This window comes from Pygoscelis adeliae, unplaced genomic scaffold (assembly GCF_000699105.1).
Source record: "Pygoscelis adeliae isolate BGI_AS28 unplaced genomic scaffold, ASM69910v1 Scaffold321, whole genome shotgun sequence".
Lineage (NCBI taxonomy): Eukaryota > Metazoa > Chordata > Aves > Sphenisciformes > Spheniscidae > Pygoscelis > Pygoscelis adeliae.
In genome coordinates, this window is record NW_008824039.1 from 707,123 (window position 1) to 726,587 (window position 19,465).

At 42.6% G+C, this 19,465-nt stretch overlaps 1 protein-coding gene across 4 annotated transcripts in view; it reads left to right on the forward strand.

The window, feature by feature from the left end:
- The window catches only part of NFYC (nuclear transcription factor Y, gamma), an 18,660-nt gene extending 232 nt beyond the window's left edge, over nucleotides 1-18,428 (forward strand). The window contains exons 2-10 of one of the 4 annotated variants that reach the window (XM_009333464.1): nucleotides 1,310-1,380; nucleotides 3,623-3,694; nucleotides 5,226-5,339; nucleotides 7,740-7,835; nucleotides 11,815-11,988; nucleotides 12,318-12,476; nucleotides 16,071-16,178; nucleotides 16,927-16,986; nucleotides 17,531-18,428. In XM_009333464.1, the coding sequence (XP_009331739.1) occupies nucleotides 1,369-1,380; nucleotides 3,623-3,694; nucleotides 5,226-5,339; nucleotides 7,740-7,835; nucleotides 11,815-11,988; nucleotides 12,318-12,476; nucleotides 16,071-16,178; nucleotides 16,927-16,986; nucleotides 17,531-17,650 (915 nt within the window). In that variant the 5' untranslated portion in view covers nucleotides 1,310-1,368 and the 3' untranslated portion in view covers nucleotides 17,651-18,428. The remainder of the gene's footprint in view (nucleotides 1-1,309; nucleotides 1,381-3,622; nucleotides 3,695-5,225; nucleotides 5,340-7,739; nucleotides 7,836-11,814; nucleotides 11,989-12,317; nucleotides 12,477-16,070; nucleotides 16,179-16,926; nucleotides 16,987-17,530) is intronic. The other 3 variants (XM_009333463.1, XM_009333465.1, XM_009333466.1) reach the window with 3 other exon arrangements.
- The last annotated feature ends 1,037 nt before the right edge of the window (nucleotides 18,429-19,465 follow it).

Genomic DNA, 19,465 nt, shown 5'->3' on the forward strand with positions numbered 1-19,465 from the left:
CCTGCTGCTTATAGGATCCAGCAGAGCTGGCTATTTACACACCGCAAGGTGGCCTAAAGAGCTGATAAATAATCAAACAGCCAGGCTTGTGACTGTTGGCTACAGCTGCCAGAACTTGAGATATAAGCTGAATACAGCTGATTCATAGCATAATGAGATGTAATAGTCATACCTTCAGCTCTTTCTGGACTAAACAAGAAGACAAAGTTGATGCAAAGGTTCTTTTAACAGGTTAAATGATGACTGTGGCTGCTTTCTAGAGAATTGCAGAGGAATTATCTTCTGTTTGCGGGGGGAAAGGGAAGTGATTCTAAAATAGCTACAGGTATAAGTGTAGCTGCCGTAAGCTGTTTTAGCTCACAGAAGATTGAGGGATTTGAGAATGTACCTCACATTGTACTTCATGGACTGTTTAGCTATTGTTCAAATTCTGTAACATAAGATGTGTGACCAGCATGTGAGGGAACCCTTATCCACACCAAAGGACAGGCCACATCAGTACACCCTGGGAGATGCTACTGTCCAAAATGTGAGTCTCCGTCTTTCTACCCCCCCATCATAAATTCAAACGCCTGGCTTTTGGCAGACAGTTACAATTTTGTGAATGAATTTTTGGGTTTAGGCTTTTGTATAGAACTATTATGCCCTCTTTCAGAACCATCTCCTTTGAGAAGCCTGAAGTTTGGAAAATCACTTGAATGCCAAGTGCATCGTTACCACATACTTTATTAATTTAAAGACATTTGATTAAAAAAATCATGCACAGACTGAGAATAAGAATCGGACTAAGTAGCTTCTATTTTTTTCCATCCCCAAAAGAGATGTGCCTGAGAACAAGGGCATATAATAAAAATGACTTTTCAAGAGAGATTGATAGATGACTGTGATACAGTGGTCCTGAAAGCACATTCCTGTGCTTTTAATGTAACAGAAAACAAAAGAACTCCAGTCAAAGACGGGCTGTTCAAAGTGAAAACCCCAATCCAGTAGTATGAAGATAAGCTTTTTTCAGCCTGTGTGGAGATAGTTGATTAAAGAAACAGATGTAGAAATTTGTATGCATAACCAGAATTAATTACTTTCCTCTTTCAGCGCAGTGAATTCTTGTGTTCAAGAGCCTGTAGTTTTTCTTCATCTCCACATGAAAGGGGTTTATTCTGCAGCTTATCAAGTATGGGCGGCTTAATTTTTAACTGTTGTATGAATCTATTTATTGCATTGCAAGCTAGTAAGTCATTGAAAATTTAACTGAGGACAGTAAAGGGGAGTTGGAAAGGAAAAGGCATAATTGCAAAACATTCCTATGCAGTTGTCCCCTGCACAGTCAAATCCTGAAATTTGTTGTGCATCTTACTGGAAAGTGCTTCCATGGATGTGGACGTAAGTAAACTTTAAAGCTCATCTGCATGTACTGCATAGCAGAGGTCAGAGCAGCTGTTTGACGGAAAGCCTGCTTTGGTTGCCTGCTTCTCGGGGCTATTTCTGTCTGGCTTTGTGTGTTTGCCACGTGCCACCAGTAGCTAAAATTCAGGGGGGAAAAAACAAGGGAGCCGCTTTAGAAGAACATACCAGAGCTCCCTGTTCTCTGCCCCGTATAACAGAAAGGACTGTAGCCTAGTCTTGGAGAAATGGGAAAGAGGACTAGGCTGAAACTTGCATTTCAGCTGCACAGTGAGTTAGAAGAGGCCTGTGAAAACACTGAGACCTAATTTGGAAAAAAAGAAAAGATGAAGAATTGGTGTCTAAAGTTTGTTCTGCTGGGTAGTAGCCAGTAGTGGTCATGCTTCCCTTCACCATGGTACTTGCGTATTAATTTTGATTTACGTGATGTTTGCCTGTCTGCCTTAAAGGAATAAAGGAGCTTTAATTTTTTTCTAATTTCTCCCACTGTCTCTCTTCTCTAAAGATTTTAATAGCATTGTAGCTATGCATGTCTACCTGCAGTTCTGCTGTTCATAGAAGTTAATATACTTAAGACTGTTAAGAGTTTCACAAATCGGGAATTTTGTCCTCGTCTTTCTTTGAGGCTTGCTCAAAGCTCACGAGGCTCTTTAAAAAGGAACAAGCTTTTAAACAAACAAACAAAAAAAACCCAAAACCAGAAAACAACCACCAAAAAAGCCAACTCAAAAAAACCTTTGGGATATTTTTCCATGCCCTAGCAACTTCTTAACTTGTTTATATGGTGGTTACTGGTTGAAAAAGCCACCCTGAGCACATAGTGTGTTCCAGCACAGGTCCCAGCACTGGCTGCCCTCTTCTCCCGTTGCCCAAAATGCCGCATTCATCAGCGGGATGCAGCGGCCCTCGGCACTCCTTGCAAGGACACCCCCACACACCAAATCAGTTCTGATTTGCAGCATATTACTGGGAGCACCAGGAGCACGACATTCACGTTTCCAGAATGAGGGCACAGAATGCTTTATTAATATACACGCATATAAAATAATGTATATAAATATATCTAAATTAAATAAAATGCCCCCACTGGAGCGCTGGCTGGACCACGCACAACCTCCATATTTTGCTTCAGTAGAAAACAGCATTTTCAGCTTTTTTTCCCCTCTTTTGTTTCACTAACACGTCTTGCAGTGTCTTCTTCCCTAGAGAAATGAGTTTCCTTTTATTTTCGATGACATTTTTGTTAAGAAGGGAAGACATTTTTTTAGAAGCCCTTTGTGGGTAGGGATTCTGCATTCCTGGTGCAATGGTACGGAGCCTCAGCCTTTCTCCCTTTTTAAGAGGCTCCTGGTAGCAACACGCTGTGGACTCTTTCTTTTTCTTTTTTTTTTTTAAATTCCTCTTTCTATCTTCAGAGAAGGGAGACCGCTGTTTGTAGTGAAGCTCCGCAGTTTCCCTAACCCCAAGAGCTCTCTGCGGAGAGGATCTCTCCAAGGGACACGTTAGTGCCTCCTCTCATGCAGACAGCGGCTTGGTGGTGTCTCTGCTGCCGCTCACGTCGGGTACATGTGAACAGCAGGATGAGTCAGTACAATGACAGCGCTCGCTCTCTGTCTCCTAAACTGTCATTACACCATTTTGAGTCAGCAGTTCTCTTTGCTGGAAAATAGCGAGAAATCCCTCTAAAAACAGGAATAGAGGGAATTTTTTGAACAAGATTCTTGCAAGGATTTTAACACCAAAATTGGTATTGGGCAACAGGGAAGTACAAATAAAGCAAAGACGATTTCATCCTGTGGCCCCGCATAGCTCTTGTTTGCCTTCACTTTCTCTTGTGACTTTTTGTAAATTCCAGTGGTTTCTGGGTCTCGAGACACCTAATTGAATTAGTTGCTTCAAATATAAATAGATGCAGAAATGTGTAACATTAGAAACATTCTCTTCTGCAGAATGACTTCAACTTTAAGGTGAAATAGTAGATACAAGTGTCTGACAGAAGATTTAAGTAGAATTTTATCAGTATAAAATACAGAAAAGCAGATGAGAATTCTTGGGCCCGAGAAGAAGCTGCCATACCCCAAAGAAAATAAGTTATTTTTATAAATGTAATTTTAGCCAGTTTAGTTCTAGGCAATACAGACTTGTTTTAACATTTCTTATCTTACCTTTGTTTTCAGTTAAGTATAAGTAAAGAGTCTCTCAAATGTGAATCTCTCTGCAGAAAGACTTCAGAGTTCAAGAACTCCCTCTGGCTCGTATTAAGAAGATAATGAAACTAGATGAAGATGTGAAGGTACACTCACGGGGGTTTTTTTCTTAAGTATTAGTGGATATTGTGGCTATAACTCCTTGCAATTCATTACTTCTTATTATCATTATTTATTATTATTTTTAAAGCACATTTTAACAGTTGCCTTAAATGCAATATTAGCTGGCCTTGTATAATTATACTGAGCTGGGAAAGCAAAATCACTTGGGATCTTTGCTGAAGACTTTTGCAGTTCTGCTTTCTTCTGGTAAATACCAGTCTGCTGTATAATTCTGTGTATTTCCTTTTTTTTCTAGCGCTTAACTGTCTTTTCTTATGTTTCCTCCTTGTTTCTCTCGACTCTTCCTTTCGCAAAGCTATAGTGTGTTTTGTATGAAGAGTGATATCACTTAAATGTGTGCTATGCTGTTTCAAGTTTTATGGAAAAAATAGGTAATATTTTAGGTGGATAATATGGGTTTGATACTAGTATTTGAGCTGAACCCTTGACGTGTGACTGATGACGATAACACATGAATTGACTGATGAAAACTTGCTGACATAAAAGGAAGGAGAAAGGAATCACCTGCAGGGTTTGACTCTTGCGCTGCTCCAGTTCTCCCTGTTTTTTAAGTTGGAAAACTGTCAGACACTTAACTCCTAAGGGAAAAGAGACTGGTTTGCACTTTCTTCCTGTTTTTCTCAATGTGACACCATCCTTGTGTTAGGACAACCTTTAACACTCAAATGAGATCCTGAAAAAGGTGTGTGTTGTCTTCCTATACAAGGGAGCTATTCAGTCAGCCTGGAAGGGGAATGAACCCAGGCCTCTGAGGTCCCAGTTCAGTGTCTGAACCAGATGAGTGCCAAATTTTTGATGATGAAGGGATGAGATTTTAGGGCAGGGCAGGGGGAGGTCTCTGGCCTGCCTGGAACATTATTTAACAAGAAGACTGTACTAGGGAGTAAGCATTAATGCCAAGACAGCTAGTAATGAAACTGCTTAATTTGAGTAAAACTTGAGCTACATACTTTTTAAGGAAAAAGAATTTGATGAGGCAGAGTCTTTACTCAGGCCTCCAAACCTCCTTTGCAATTTCAGCATTCATTTCAAATTATATAAATGTTATAACTATAAAGTAAGGGCCAGGTTTTAAAATGAGCCCTCAACCTGTCCTCTTCAGTTTCCAAATCGTTTATGCGCATGCCAAGGCACTGCCAGGAGAAGCTGCTGGTTGACACCCTGTAGGTGAATGTGCACGGATGCCATTTGCTGGCCCACCATAATCCAGCACAATATGGAGCGGACATCTGACTGGTCATGGAGGAAACAGACTTCTGAGACAAATTTTAGATGCCCAGTACTCTTAACACTGAGTTTAACTTGAGGCCGGTACCTCTTTGGACCGTCAGACCCATAGATATTCTGATGTGGAAATTCCCCCAACTTCACTGTTAAACAATGCAACCATTCAGATTTGACTAGCATGATAAAGTTACTCTGACTACCACTCTGCAGTAATAGAATACTAATGGTAAACTTTAAAAAAAAAAATAATTGTAAATTTAATTGCAGATGATTAGTGCAGAAGCTCCCGTGTTGTTCGCCAAGGCAGCTCAGATATTCATAACAGAATTGACTTTGCGAGCATGGATACACACAGAAGATAACAAGCGCAGGACTCTGCAGGTAACGGAGCTGCTCCTACCTAGCCTTCAGCTGCTTCATAAGCTGTTTCCAACTCTTTGTTTCCATAATATGAGGCATGTTTTGTAGACAGTAACTTTAGTACCTGTGTTTATCGCTACAAACCTGTGTACAAAGCACAGCGCGCAGTATAACTGTGTGACTGAAATACTTTTTTCTTAATTTGTTTTAAAAAAAACAAACAGCAAAAAAAAAACCCCAAAAACTAAAGCTGCAGCTGTCAGCTAATTGTGAGCTGCTATAACAACTCAGGGTAGCTGTAGCTGTTGAACTTCTGGCTGATTTGTTTTTCTGTAGTAGCTCTAACGTAAGCTTGTAGATGTTAGTTTGTGTCAATAAATGTGTAGAGATGAAAACAAAAATACCCTCCTCCAGAACAGATGACTCTTTCTTCTGGATTGAGAGGCCCTTGATAATAGTAACTTTTTAGTGATTCAAGAGTAAACTGTAACTCTTTAGGGTCTTGGGTGGCGGGGGGATGGGGGGATTGGCATTCACTTTTAGTCTTGCATGTTGACCAGAACTACTTGAAACTATAATAACCATCAGTTCAGGCCCTCAGATCAGAGGTGAGAGATTGTGCTGTTTAGGACCGTGTCAGCTCTCCTGTACCCTGGCACAGAGATTGCTGTGGTGGCAAGGAGACATGTCTGATTTCAGTCCAAAGCTGTTCTATTGAATGGGTATCCAGCCACTCAGTCGCCACTAAATTGGGCTAATGCTACTTGCTTAACCCAGGTTTTAATGCAGTTACCATGGGAAGGATGTATTTGATGTACATACCATGAACAAGATGCTTCATAAGCACAAGTGCTGACTCAGGCATGTCCTGTTAACAGTTTTCAAGCTTGGATGGATCCGTTTATTTCAGAGTCATACCTAAATCCTGATCCTAATGTATAAGACCTTGAATTGACTCAGGTTTTATTTCTGACTGCCTTGCATTCCACAGCAGCTGCCATCCTGGAACAGCTGCTCTCTGCATGGACAGTGCAGCTGGAGAAGTGCAGTCTCTGCTTATCAAGTATTTGGGAAGAAAATTTCGAGTGGAGAGGTCTGAGTTATGGAAGTCTATTCCTGAGGAAATTGGATTGAACCCAATCCTCAGCATGGAGAATGAAATATGAGATACATCTGTTCAGTAAAGGTTTTCTTCCTGGTGAAGATACTTTTATAATACACGCTGCCTGCAGAACAAAAGAAATGTCTCTCTTGTGCTTTCTGCGTGATCATTGTTTGGCAATTAAATGCTAAGACAGCATAAGGTTTAGAAATGTCAACTAGCCTGAAATGAGAGGATTGATAGTCTTTTAAATCTTACCTACTTGTTAGGCAGCGTAGGCATCTCTGTCTCAAATCTTGTTCATACATATGTTTTACAAATTTATCTTCAGCTAATGAGAATGAGACTTTTAATAGCTTCTTGAATTAGCCCTACTTTTTAAGATGGCTTGCAAGAATTTTAAAACAACAGAGTACATTTTATTTTCTTTAAGAAATTCAACTTTGTTTATCTTCGGGTTGTTTCAGATCTTAAATGTATTTGCTTAAGTGATGACTTACTGCTGGGTAATTCTTTATTCAGGTCTTTAATGCTTTGGCCTAATGCTGTTCTTTGGATTTCTTTTTCAGGCAAGGTATAAAAGTAAAGTTATAAGCTGTTCTGAGAAGATACTTACCTTGCCAGTTTTTCATAGAAGCTCGTTGGCTCTTGCACATCCTTTTTCTGACACGTGTTTGGCCAGTTTGCTGAGTATATGTTTTAATCTTCATGCTTTCTTTTAACCATTTTGCCCTTCCACATGCTGAAGCTTGTTCTCTCAACATCTCTTGGGATTCCCCTGCCCTAAATAAGATCCTGTGATACTTTACTTTTTCTTTTTCCTTTTTTTTTTTTTTTTATCCCATCCCCAACTCACAGATTCCACATATGTTGCTACTAATACATGGAGCAGTCATCCTGGTCTTTCTGCAAAGCTTCTTTTCAGATAGCTTTGGGATTTTTAATTTTTTTTTAGATAGAAGAATTCCCCGCTTTTTTTTTTTTTTTTAAAATGTGCTAAAAGGCTTATGGTGGTTGTCATGAGCCCTCTGTAGTGAATTACAGCGGTACCATTGTGGAGAGCCTGATTAGGCCTGGTTGGTGAGTAGATGACTGTAAAAGCCCGAGTTTGATAAGCACCTTCTTACTGCACAGCTTGGAGGCCTCACTCAGCACGAGACGTTGTTGGTACTGAAACAGTTCTCGCCACCTGGCTTGACCGCTTGGGATCTGGAGAAGACACTCTCCCTTGACTCGATTAAAAAGCTCTAGCTTTATTTATCCGGTGACAAAACAGACTTCTAAAACTGAAGAATGGTTTTCTCTTTTTGTTGTTGTAGAGGAATGACATTGCCATGGCAATTACAAAGTTTGATCAGTTTGACTTTCTTATTGATATTGTTCCAAGAGATGAACTGAAGCCTCCAAAGCGGCAGGTGAGACATAAAAATGATTGCCTTATTGTCTGTCCTTTCCTTGGTGTGATTTCAGTCTCTAATTAAGAGAGAGTTGATAAAGCAATACAGAATCAGATTTAAACATGAGGTTTGTGCCTCTGTCCTTCATGTTTATTTACAGTAGTTTTCAGGTTCTTAATTTTTTTTTTATGGAAATAGAGCTTGAGGGGAGACTTACAGAAGTCTGACTTGGGGACTTACTTAAGTGACAAATACATTACTAAATAGGTCTGATACCAAATGTCACCCACATTAAAAATTTAACTTTAAAAAGTGTGCTGAGTCTGCATCCTTTGACTTGTAAAGGGAGAAACAGGCTTCTTTGCTTAGAACTACCACCCCCTGCATCCTTTGGGGCAGTCATTGCTACTGTAAACATCCTTGACTGGAAGCTGTAAGGTGTTAGAAGGAGCTTTCAGTCGGATGTTTACAGCAGCAGGCTGCTGCGGTCATCTGAGCACAAGATCTTTGAAACTTAACAGGCTTGTGTTTTACAAAGCACTTGTTTCTCTCCATGTTTGAGACGGTGCTGAAAATGGAGTGAGGTGGGGTTGAAGCTCAGTCTTGCAGCTTCAAATGCACGAAGAAACAGATCCAGCTCCTGGTAGACTCATTTATCTCCTTCACCTAAAAGGTGTTTTGCTGCTAAAAGTTCACCAGTTCAGTAGTTGCTCATCTCTCTTTGTTACGAGTTGCCTGGTAGGTAAAATGGCTGGGCTACCATCAGTACACCTCTGCTAGGGAACAGCTCCATTCGGACGGTGCTGCACCTTGTTCAGCAACTCCTGGAATCGTTGCCCACGACTCAACTGGAGCAATTTCTTCTCTGAACAGTAAATTTCAGTAGTTTATAACAATTTATAGCTATTCCTTCAACTGGTTTTCTGATACTTTTGAAGGTTTGCAGTGTGTTAGCCTTTGAAAAAATCTCTTAGTGAGTGCTGCTGGAGAGGCTGGCATACTTCAAAACATCTTTCTGGCAGGTGTTTCACTTGGAAGTTTTTCTTTGACTTTGTTTTTTGTATTCCAATATAAATCTGGGTAACATGCAAAAAGATACCTGCTTTGAGTGTAGAGACCAGCAGTTCCATTGACTTTTTGGACTTTTTTTGTCTTCAAGTCCTCGTGGTGCTACTGAAGTGATGGCCAAAGGGAGGAAACACACGCTTCATCCTTTCTGATGATGTCCTGAGTTGAGTTTAACCTCGCGTTCTGATTTCCAGAAGCAGCGTGACTTTCTAGTAAATGAGGAAAATACCTTTCCTTGTCACAATATATGCAGGAGAGTCCATCCTACTGCTGCAGTCAGCTGTGGTTAAAATTAGCAGCATCCCAAGGCTTTGTTACAGGTGTGCTGGGAACTCTGTGTTCTGTACATATGGTGAGTGTCACTTGTGGGAGCGTGGCACAGCTCCTTCCATTCCTTCGCTGAGTTCCCTGCTTTATCCCTGCAGCAGTGCAGCAGAGATGATTTATCCAAAGATCATTAGTTCAGTATTAAATAAAAAGCCAGAGCAGCAGCCTGCAGAGCCGCTCTCGATGCTTTGCTTAACTGTGGGAAGGAAAACCGACATTTCGGTTTGTTCAGCTTGATAAGCTGAAACGAGTTGGCTGCAGCCTGAAGTAACGCAGGTTAATTCTGGCATTTGCAAATTCAGTTATTTTTCTTTTAGGTGCCTCATTCAGTTATTCTACTTTGTAGTGCTATTTTTAGACGTACTCCATGTTTGGGAGGGAGAACGTCGCCCATATCTTTTCCTTGCTGGAGCCTTTTGATTCACATCAGAATGTTTTGATTACAGAACATTCAAGTTCTATAATCAAATGAATGCCTGAAGCGTTTTAATAGTGTGTTAGATGCATATGGGTTGCTAGGTTAATGTGTCTTGATGCATCACACCAGAGCTGTGTCTTTTGGATTGCACAGCATCAGCAGTGAAACCCTGTCGGTTTTGGTTTGAAATAGGCTTTAGAGATCTGTCTCTCACTGATATATCCACTGCCTGTGAACACTGCTGAATCACTAGAAATACTTCTTATGGCAAGAGAAGTTTAATGGAGAAATAGCTGCCCGATAAGAATGTAGGTTAGGACTTTGCAGTGGAAAACGCTCCTTTGATTCAACAGTGTTGAAAAGTGGCTGCCTGTAGGCTGACAGCCTGCACTTTTTGGCTGGGGGTACAATCTGTATTTTATCTCTACCACGGAAGAGACTGTTTGACAAGTTAGTCTTGGTTACGTGGAAGAGCTGGGAATGAAACCGTGACTGTTATGTTGCTCTGGTAACTAAAGCTATGGCTTGAAAATAAAAGATGGCAAACGATGTGATATAACCTAGTTCAAGCAGATTTGGATTTAAAGCCATTTTTGCCTGTAGCAAATGCAACTTAACCTGGAATAGATACTTACAGAAGTACTCAGTTGCCTTAATTGTTTCAGGATTCAGCTAGGAATTGAGGATTGGAGTGCTCTAGAAATAACATATCTAAGGACTGGGCTTTACAGAAACAGCCACAGCTCTTCTATGTGTGTGGTTCTGTGATTCTATGTCCTGTTGAATATATATTTTAAATTTGTTATTAATCCCTCCTCCAAAGGATTTGATTAAGTAAGTAGGAATAATCAGTGAACTACCATGTGTAGGAAGTACTGTAAGTATTTGATTGCAGTGGTTTGCAGCACTGTGGGATAGTGCTAATGTTTGCTCTGAGAGCCAGGCTTGGAAGTCGCTTCTTGATTACAGCCAACTGTGAACAGCTTAATCTTTGCAGGGTAATTTTCTGGTAGGTTATTGAGAAACCTCCCAATAGTAAGTCTTGTCTTTAGTTGCTATCCCTCTGTAAGGCTAGCATCTGAGCGAAAGGGCTCTTTTCCTCCAGCCTGATGCCCATCTAGACAACATACATTGATCTTGTTTAATGTGACTTTTTCTTCTCCTGTTCAGTTGGATGCACTGAAGGTAACCCATGAGCAAGCCTCATTTAATGCAGGGGAGTCAAGCAGACTTGTGTAAGTGAGAATCTACCATGTTGTAGCACGTGTAAACATCCTACACTCTCAGCTGTGAACTCGAGGTGGCTGGGAGAGGATTGTTTACGCCTTCTGCCATGGAGTGAACATCTGGTGAGCTGCATCTTCCGTAAGGTGCAAGATCCAACTGCTCCTCTGGGGAGCTTAAGAATTTTGATTCTTGAGTGTTAACGGCTTGCCACTTAACGTAATCTCTGAAAATCTACTTCTTTGCCTAAAATATCATTAATCATAAGGGGCTTTTCTCACTTAAAGACATGCTTAGATAAAACAAAACAGCAGTATTACAGCCTGTGCTTCTGACAGTGAGCTAGAGCAGAGCCTTTTGTTTCTTCACACTGTTGAGATGTTCCTGCTACCAGCAGAATCAGGCTGTTAAGCCACGGTACCAGATGAAATTGTTATAGTTCTGGAAAAGCTGCAATTAAATAAATAAAGGCATGACAATATACATCAAGTCCGTGACTTTTATTCCCAGGGGTTTAACATTGGAGCTAGATTGAGATTTGTGTTGGGCACGTAGGCTAAGGGGGTTTTGTTGACAGATGAGGCTTTGTAAGTCTTCCTGGTGCATTTGCAATTCATTCTGTGTTAAGATAACAGGCAGTGATGGAATTTACTGATGAGGAGTTGCGTAGATTTCAGCTATGGTAATTTTACTCATTTGCTTCTCATAATAAGATCGGTGACTACATTATTATACGCAGGGTATTGGAAATGTTTTTGATTTCCATATAGCTGAATAAATGAGGAAACCCGTTTTGATTTATCGCTTCAGATTTACTTAGTTAAACTGTTATGAACAAGGTATTAAAGGTACTTTCCCATGGAGCATGCTTATTGGGGGGGGGATGTTTCAGCTGTGCTTGGGGTGTTTGGATGCTGATCTGTTCCCTCCCCGTTTACCTGTCTTTTACCTGTGCTGCAGGAAGAGGTGCGTCAGGCTGTGACCCCAGCTGAGCCTGTACAGTATTATTTCACACTTGCTCAGCAGCCTGCTGCAGTGCAGGTTCAGGGGCAGCAGCAAGGACAACAGACCACCACGTCTACAACTACTATCCAGCCAGGACAGATCATCATCGCGCAGCCTCAGCAAGGGCAGGTGAGCAGTGAGCAGCGTTCAGGGGCTTTGCAGTTCAGTGGAGCCAGTGAAACCCTCACCTCGCCCGCATGTAGTGTATTGTAGTATCCTGTTCTCACTGCTCAGAACAGTCAATGGCAACATAGAAATGTGTCTTCTGGTCATGAGCAGGTGTTCAGATACCTTAGTAACAAGGGTCGTCTAGGTCCTGGGTTCCCTTCATGGTGATTTAAGCATCAAGAAGTAACAGCGGGTCTAGGAAGCAGACTGTCAATTACAATCTTTGTATCTTGTGGCTGTTTCACCTGTGTTCAGTCCTTGCTCGGTCCTTATCCCTGTTTTGAATGCAGAGCACCCCCGTGACGATGCAGGTTGGAGAAGGCCAGCAGGTACAGATAGTGCAGGCCCAGCCGCAAGGACAGACCCAGCAGGCTCAGAGTGGAACTGGGCAGACCATGCAAGTCATGCAGCAGATCATCACCAATACAGGAGAAATCCAGCAAATACCGGTAAGACTTTACCAGTAGAAATGTGTAAGAGTCTTGTGAGCAAACTGTCCACTGGTGGTCTGGCATGAGGCTGTATATGTATGCTTTTTTAACTGTAAGAGGAAGTTTGGGTTGAGTGGTGTGTTTCCTGCACTTAGAGAGGAAAACTAACCGGGTGTGACATGAAGGAGGAAACAAATCTAACCCATCTAGTGTTAGATTGCTCATTGCCCATCCCTAACACTTTCCCCTGAGTGAAATAGTTACGATTAGGAAGCAATAAATAAAGTATTTCCTGGATAAACCTTAGTTCTTTACTACAGCATGGTTTCAATAAAGCATAATGTAACTTCTTTTGCCTTTACTTGGTTCTGCCTCTGCAATCTGAAATCATGACCTGGCAGACTGAGTGGGAAGGGTGCCATCTATGAGTTATTAATAACTTTTACGTTATAAGAAATATTTCTACAAAATACTTTGAGCTGGTTGGAGGAATGGCTTTGCGGAACCAGAAGGTACCTCCTTGCTTTCACATCAATATAGACCTGCTGTGGCCTTAAGAATGGGATTTTGAATACCCAGCATCAGCAGTAATGTTCTGGCATGTGTCCTAGGTAAACACGTGGGTCAAAAAAATGTCACCTTCCCCCCCCCCGGTATCTTACAATCACAACACTGGGTCTTTTGGTTCCCATCTGGAAAATTTCACACCTCTTAAAAAAAAAAAAAAAAAAAAATCTGTCCAGTTCTGTGTACTTAACCAGCAACCCAAAGGTCAGACCAAATGACGAAGACAAGCATTTCACTTCGTCTTTGATTTCTGTTATTAAGTGTACCCACAGCTGTGGCAAAACTGATCTTTCACACAAGTTTTGCTTTTCAAGATTTGCTAAGCTTCCCTCTATACGTCTGGCAAATGTTCGTGCTTTGACATAGCATCTTGAAAAAGGTTTGGATTGTGGGTGTTGCCAGATTTTTCTAATTCACTTCCAAATTCTTTTCATCTCTTAAGTCTTCAGCTGATTCTTACTGCTTGGCTTAAGGTGTTGGTCAGAAAGGAAGTGAATTGCTTGTCAAATATGGTGTTTTACTACAAGCAACCTTTTTTCTTCTCTGCATTCTCCACTACCTTTCTTTTAAATTATCTTTTTTTTTTTTCTTCCTTTCCTTACAAAAGTCTCTCCAACATACTTGTTCTTCAAAGCATTTTGGAAGGAGATCTCCGCCTCCAGCCTCAGTGAATCCGTTACAATAGTACTGAAAGCTGCAGCATCCTCCTTTGGTTCAGCAATAAAAGAACAGTTCAGACTTGTTTTCCAATTGTCTCCAGTGAATGCTGTAACTTCCTACAAGAAGAGGGCTCAGAGATCTGCTAGGAGAAAGAATTCTTTATAAAGTAGCTGTGAGGGGGCCATAACCTTCTGCAGAAAGTACTGTTCTCCACCTAGGTGGATCCTGTTGCAAGTGGTCCCGTGTTCTAGGAGTGTGAGACTGGAGGCTTTTTAATTAGTGTCTGGTTTTGGCCAAGCATATGCTTCTACCTTCCTCTTGCCTGGGAGCGTCTAAGAACAGGTGGCTGTGACTGGTCCTCAGGAGCTTCTTACGCTGCAGATGTAAGACAGGAACTGCCAAGTGCCAGAGTGTGGTATCTTTTGTCTTTGGGAGCACTTGGGTCTCTAACAATTGTAAGACTGCAAAATAGAGCAACTTAGGAGCAGTGTTTTAATGAAATAGTCACACTTTGCACTTCTGTATCTAGAAGAGATCCTGTTTTGACTGTAATTAAGAGGATTCTTCTTAATCACAGCGTGTTGAAGAATCACAGTTCGTGCTGAAGGAACTTGCTCACTTTCAGCAAGTGAAGTAAAATAGAACATGGAGCCATGCACTCGCTGCGAGAGCTTTTTAGTGCCCTACCCTGGAAGCCCTTTTTGTTTGGTGTCACAGAACTACATCCTTGGTCTCTTCAGTGCTGCTGTCTGTTCTGCTCTCTTTCTGCTGTGCTCTTATTATTTTTCCATTGAGTTTTCTTTCTTTCTTGATATAGTTAGTGCTGTTTTCTGATAGTTCTTTTTCACTCTGGTATCTGTTAGGGTTCAGACTTTTCATAATGCAAATACGACAGTTTGAAACACTCTTATAAAACTGGTAGCGCCTCTGGCGATTGCAGGAGTGTTGAGAGAATCTTGCTAACGTTCTCTGCTGCTTTTCCACGTGCTCCTGATGCTGTGTACACTTCTCTACTCCGATTTACTGTTTATTCTAGGACCACGGGTTGCCTGTGGAAAGGTGACTTTTTTTTATAAACTGAAAAACTGGAAGGAAGTGTATACATCAATTAAATGGTAATTATTTGTTTGTCTGCACTAATTTCGTGTTAAATTTAATCTGTGTCTTAGCTAGGCCTCACAGGCCAGGTTCTTTGGAGCTTACTCTCATTTCTGGAAGAACGCTCTTTCTAAATCGCTTTCACCCATTCAGTTAGTAGTGTAGTTAAAATCAAAGCAGGAAGCCTCCAGTGTGGAAAACATGATCTGCCGGCAGATCTCGGTGCAGGAACAAATTCTTTATTGAAATGTTTATGCTCTTGTGGAGTTTATTTGCTCTTGAAATAATACTGGAGCTTTTAGATACAGCTGGTGAAGTCAGCGGCACTTGTGTAAATGCCAAGACCATGTTCTAGGCACTTGAACCTTTGTCAGTGAGCAGTTTTTAAAGTATTTTGTATGTCCTTCTTTCCCCCTCTCAAAAAGAAGAAAACTCAAAACATTTTTTTTGTATATAATTAACCTTAAGACTGTGAATCTAAATGTTCTAAAGTTAAATAACACAAAATGAAAAATTCAACAGTAGTATCAATCCTACCGTGCCCTTTTAGTGTCTCTCAGACGTGTATTAGCAGTATTAGCTGTTTATATCGTAGGTTACGATGATGACATTGTCTTCGTATCCCACACCCCCAAGCATCTAACCTTGCAAGATCAGGGTTGTAGGAAATAAATTTGTGTTTGAATGTTATACACGAAGTATTGACACAGAAAGTATCGGCCTTTGCCAGGTGGGAGTTGACATATATTGGCAGAGAGTTGCATTAAAAGCTTCCAAATGTTACCTTGCAGTATTCCTGGGTTTTGTCATCTCTGCTGTCTTTATGTGAAAATTTCCCATATATTCTTTTATATTTTTTTGGCAGGATATAATAGGAGTGTCATTATGCGCAGCTAGCTCATAACAATTTTCTTCATGTGAAATGATACATCAAAGTAGTAACTCGATTCTCGTAACCAGAAAGAAAAACAAGTGTTCTCAAAGCTCTCTGAAATTTAGCAATTAATATGCTTGAGCTACTAACTGACCACTCCCGTTCTGGAGAAAGAAGTAATGTTGTGCTTCCTCGGGGTTTTACTTCAAGAACCTGCAGGAGTTCTGTGGACTCGCTCTTGCTTTGGCAGGGTCTGTGGTAGTTACTCATCTCAACCGGTAATCAACTGAAGCTTCCCGGTGTCATCTATTACTCTGGCTTGTGTTGTGGAAACAAGAAGGCAAGTTTGTGTGTTTCAGGTTACACAGTTATCTGTTTAATTTTCTTTCCCTGCCCCCTCCGCTTGTCTCCAGGTTCAGTTGAATGCTGGCCAGCTGCAGTATATCCGCTTAGCCCAACCTGTGTCAGGCACCCAGGTAGTCCAGGGGCAGATCCAGACGCTTGCAACCAATGCACAGCAGGTATGCACTGTAACAGCAGGGCTGACATGAACCGGTAAAGTGTTGTTCCCTAGCTCCTGAAACTGCAAATTCCAGTTGAATTTACCAACTCTTGGGCTAGGATTCCTGCATTTCTTTTCTTCCTGTTACTTTCATCAGAATAATAAAGCAAGGAGCGTAGCGGAAGCCTCCTTTACCTATACGTGAAAGGTGCATGCATATATGTGTGTGTGTGTGTGTGTCTCACTGTATAATACTCATGCTGCTTCTGAGCTGACTGCAGGTAAAACTTCAGTTCATCAGCCTTCTCTTTACTTCTGCTCCTTCTGGCTGGGTGAGGGAGGAGCAGCCGTGCAACCTCTCAGGAAAGCTGTTGCAGAGGTGAAAACATCAAGACCAGCGTTGCTGCCAGCAGGTTGTCTCATGTTCTTGTTGAGACTGGTCGCTAAGGGATTCTTCTCTGCCTTCAGTGGACAGGAAGGCTGCTGCTTTTCTGTGATCCTGGAGGCCGCGTTCTCCTCATGAAAGTCAGGGAGGACGTGCTTGTGTTTGGTTTGGAACGGCTGAATCCCATGTCCTTTGTTCTTGACTTGCGGTTAGCACCAGCATGACTGCGGGCTGGCGGCCTAAGCCGTGTCTTACCACATGGTGGGGTAACGGAGTTTGAAAGAGTCTGAAAGCTCTTGAAAGGCAGCAGCAGAATATTGTTAGTGGGGTTCTGACCCTCGCCAGAGTGCTGTCGGTGATCATCCTTCCCTTACCCTTGTAGATAACGCAGACAGAAGTCCAGCAGGGACAGCAGCAGTTCAGCCAGTTCACGGACGGACAGGTAAGGGCTTGGACTTTGGTGGTGCTACGTCCCTTTGAAGTCAAGGGCTAGAAAGACCGTCTTAAAGTCTGCATGTTCTAGCAAATCTCCTCCTCCCGATAAAACACCGCTAGGGCTACCAAACCTTAACCAGGAGCAGGATGAGTGGATGTTGTGCCGCTTTTAGTTCAGGTGGATTCTTTGTGTTCTGCTGCGCTCGCTCCAAATTAATCCAGCCCCTTGCACTCTGGGTGGGATCCGTTTTAGCCCTAACCAGTTTAGGAATAAAGGTCTTAACATCTCGCTGTTGGCTGTTGCATAGGTAGCCTGAGCTCAGTTTGGGCATCAGAAATTCACAGAATTACTTGGTTACGATTTAGCAACAGATGTCTAGCGGCAATTCGGGCTCTGCTTTTGGGACAGATTTTATTTGGACCTGAGAGTTGCCGTTAATACCACCACTAAACGCGTAGGGTTAATGCACGGCGTTGTGCTTAGAGGGAGCTGGTGCTGAGCGTGATGAGAACTGACAGTCGTTTCTTTCCCCTTCTTCTGTCTCTGCCAGCAACTTTATCAGATCCAGCAAGTGACCATGCCTGCGGGCCAGGACATCACCCAGCCCATGTTCATTCAGTCTACCAACCAAACCTCAGACGGGCAAGCCACACAAGTGACGGGGGACTGAACGGGGACGTTGTAGCAAGTCGTCTCTCTGCGTGGAAACGAACACGTACCAGCTTGACGTTTGCCATACCAACCTGGTCTGATGAATACATCTGCTTCTGTGTATCTGTACTTGGTATTAAGCCTATAGTAGGCTGCAATCTCCGGTGCACTATACACCTTCCTCTGGTGGGTATGAGAGAATATCCAGCAGACACTGACAAGAATGCAATATTTTTATTTTTAGAAATCGGTATTTCCGTGTATTCAGCTGCTTGTTCAAACGCATAAAACTGAAAGAGAACTAATCAAAAGGAATTTGTAGCATCTTATTGAACAATGTTTAAAACGTTTTATCTAGTAAAATTATTAAAGGGTACTGCATCTGGTTTGTTGTAAGAGCTTTATTCCTGGTATTCTGTTTGTATTTTTCTCTCTGAATAGAGCTAGATTCAGTCCTCCCATCTCAATGGTTTATTAGGGGTGTATGGAGGGAGTGTGTGTGTGTGTGTTAGATTTTTCCTCTCCTTCCTCCTTTTTTGGTAAGCCAGAGCATTGGCTATATGCAGCTCGAGGGTAGGGAATAGGGGAGGAGTAATTTAAAGTGAAAACAAAAAAAACATTCCTTGTATTATGACTGTATCTTCTAAGGGCAAAAGATTCTTTAATTTGGCCTGGTTTATTCCAGAAACACTAATGGAAATCTGGACAAACCCCAGCCCTGCTGTTAACTGTTGTACTAGCTTCAGTCGATGCATGTAATATAAGCTTCATAAAATGAAATAAATTTCCTTTGTAAGATAATGTGTGTGCTTTCTTTGCGATCCAATGCCCAGTCTCAACCTGCCAAGCAAAGAGCGTCCTGAATCCCTGAAAAATTATTACACCTGAAGTAGTGAAACTATCAACGGGGCTTAAGGGTGGCCTGGAGAAGGGGTTGGACGAGTGACGTGAGTGGTGAGAGTGGAGGTCTGTGGATACCTGCCACGCCAAGGGGCTCTCCACGCAGATGTCATACAGCCATTAATTCCACAGAGCGCAGCTCTCCGACTGTGGGTACCAAGGCTGCACCCCCTCTCCCTGCAGCCTCTGCGTCCAGGATCCAGCTGAGCCCGCGGGGAGGAGTTTGGGGCGGGTTTGAGCCAACTCCGGAGGTCGGCTTTAACTGAACGTGCTGCGAGGATCCTGGCAGCCTGAGGCAGAGTTTAGGTCTTAGCTAAAAGTGGGGTGCGGGTTTGTAACCGAGAACCTTTGTGTGTCCGACGTCAAGCGGTTTGACCTTGTCCAGGGGAGGCTCCGCGACTTCGTGCAGCGCTTGGCAGAGCCGGGGGACAGCGCCGGGGACAGCGCCGGTGCTGCCGCTTGTTTTTTCACTGGCAGAAGCGCCCAGTTCGCCACGGTTTTGCAATGAGGGGCTGGCTGCTTCCCCCGTGTCGCACGTAAGCCGGTGCCCGGGCGCAGGCTGCTTAGCCTGGTGCGAGTGCTTTCCCTGGCAGCGCCCAGCCCGGCTGTGCGGGACGCGGGGCGAGGAGCACCCTGGTGCGGGTGCCTGCCTTGCCCTGCCCGCGTGAGAACGGCGGGGGGTAGCTGCTGCTGGGGAAGGAAAACTCCACTTCAGCATTTGGCTGGTGCAAACTACTAAATCTGGGCCAGGTTGTTCCAGTCAGGCAAGGGAGCTTGCTGCATTACCTGCGCCTCCTGGGCTTTCTAAATGTCAGTTTTCTTATTTTTTTTTTAATTTTCCCAATCCTGCAGTGCCTGGGAGGCCGCGGCGCGCCGCAGCAGCCGAGCGGTGCAGCCCGCCGCCTTCCTGAGCGTCATTTAAAAAGCTGTAGCT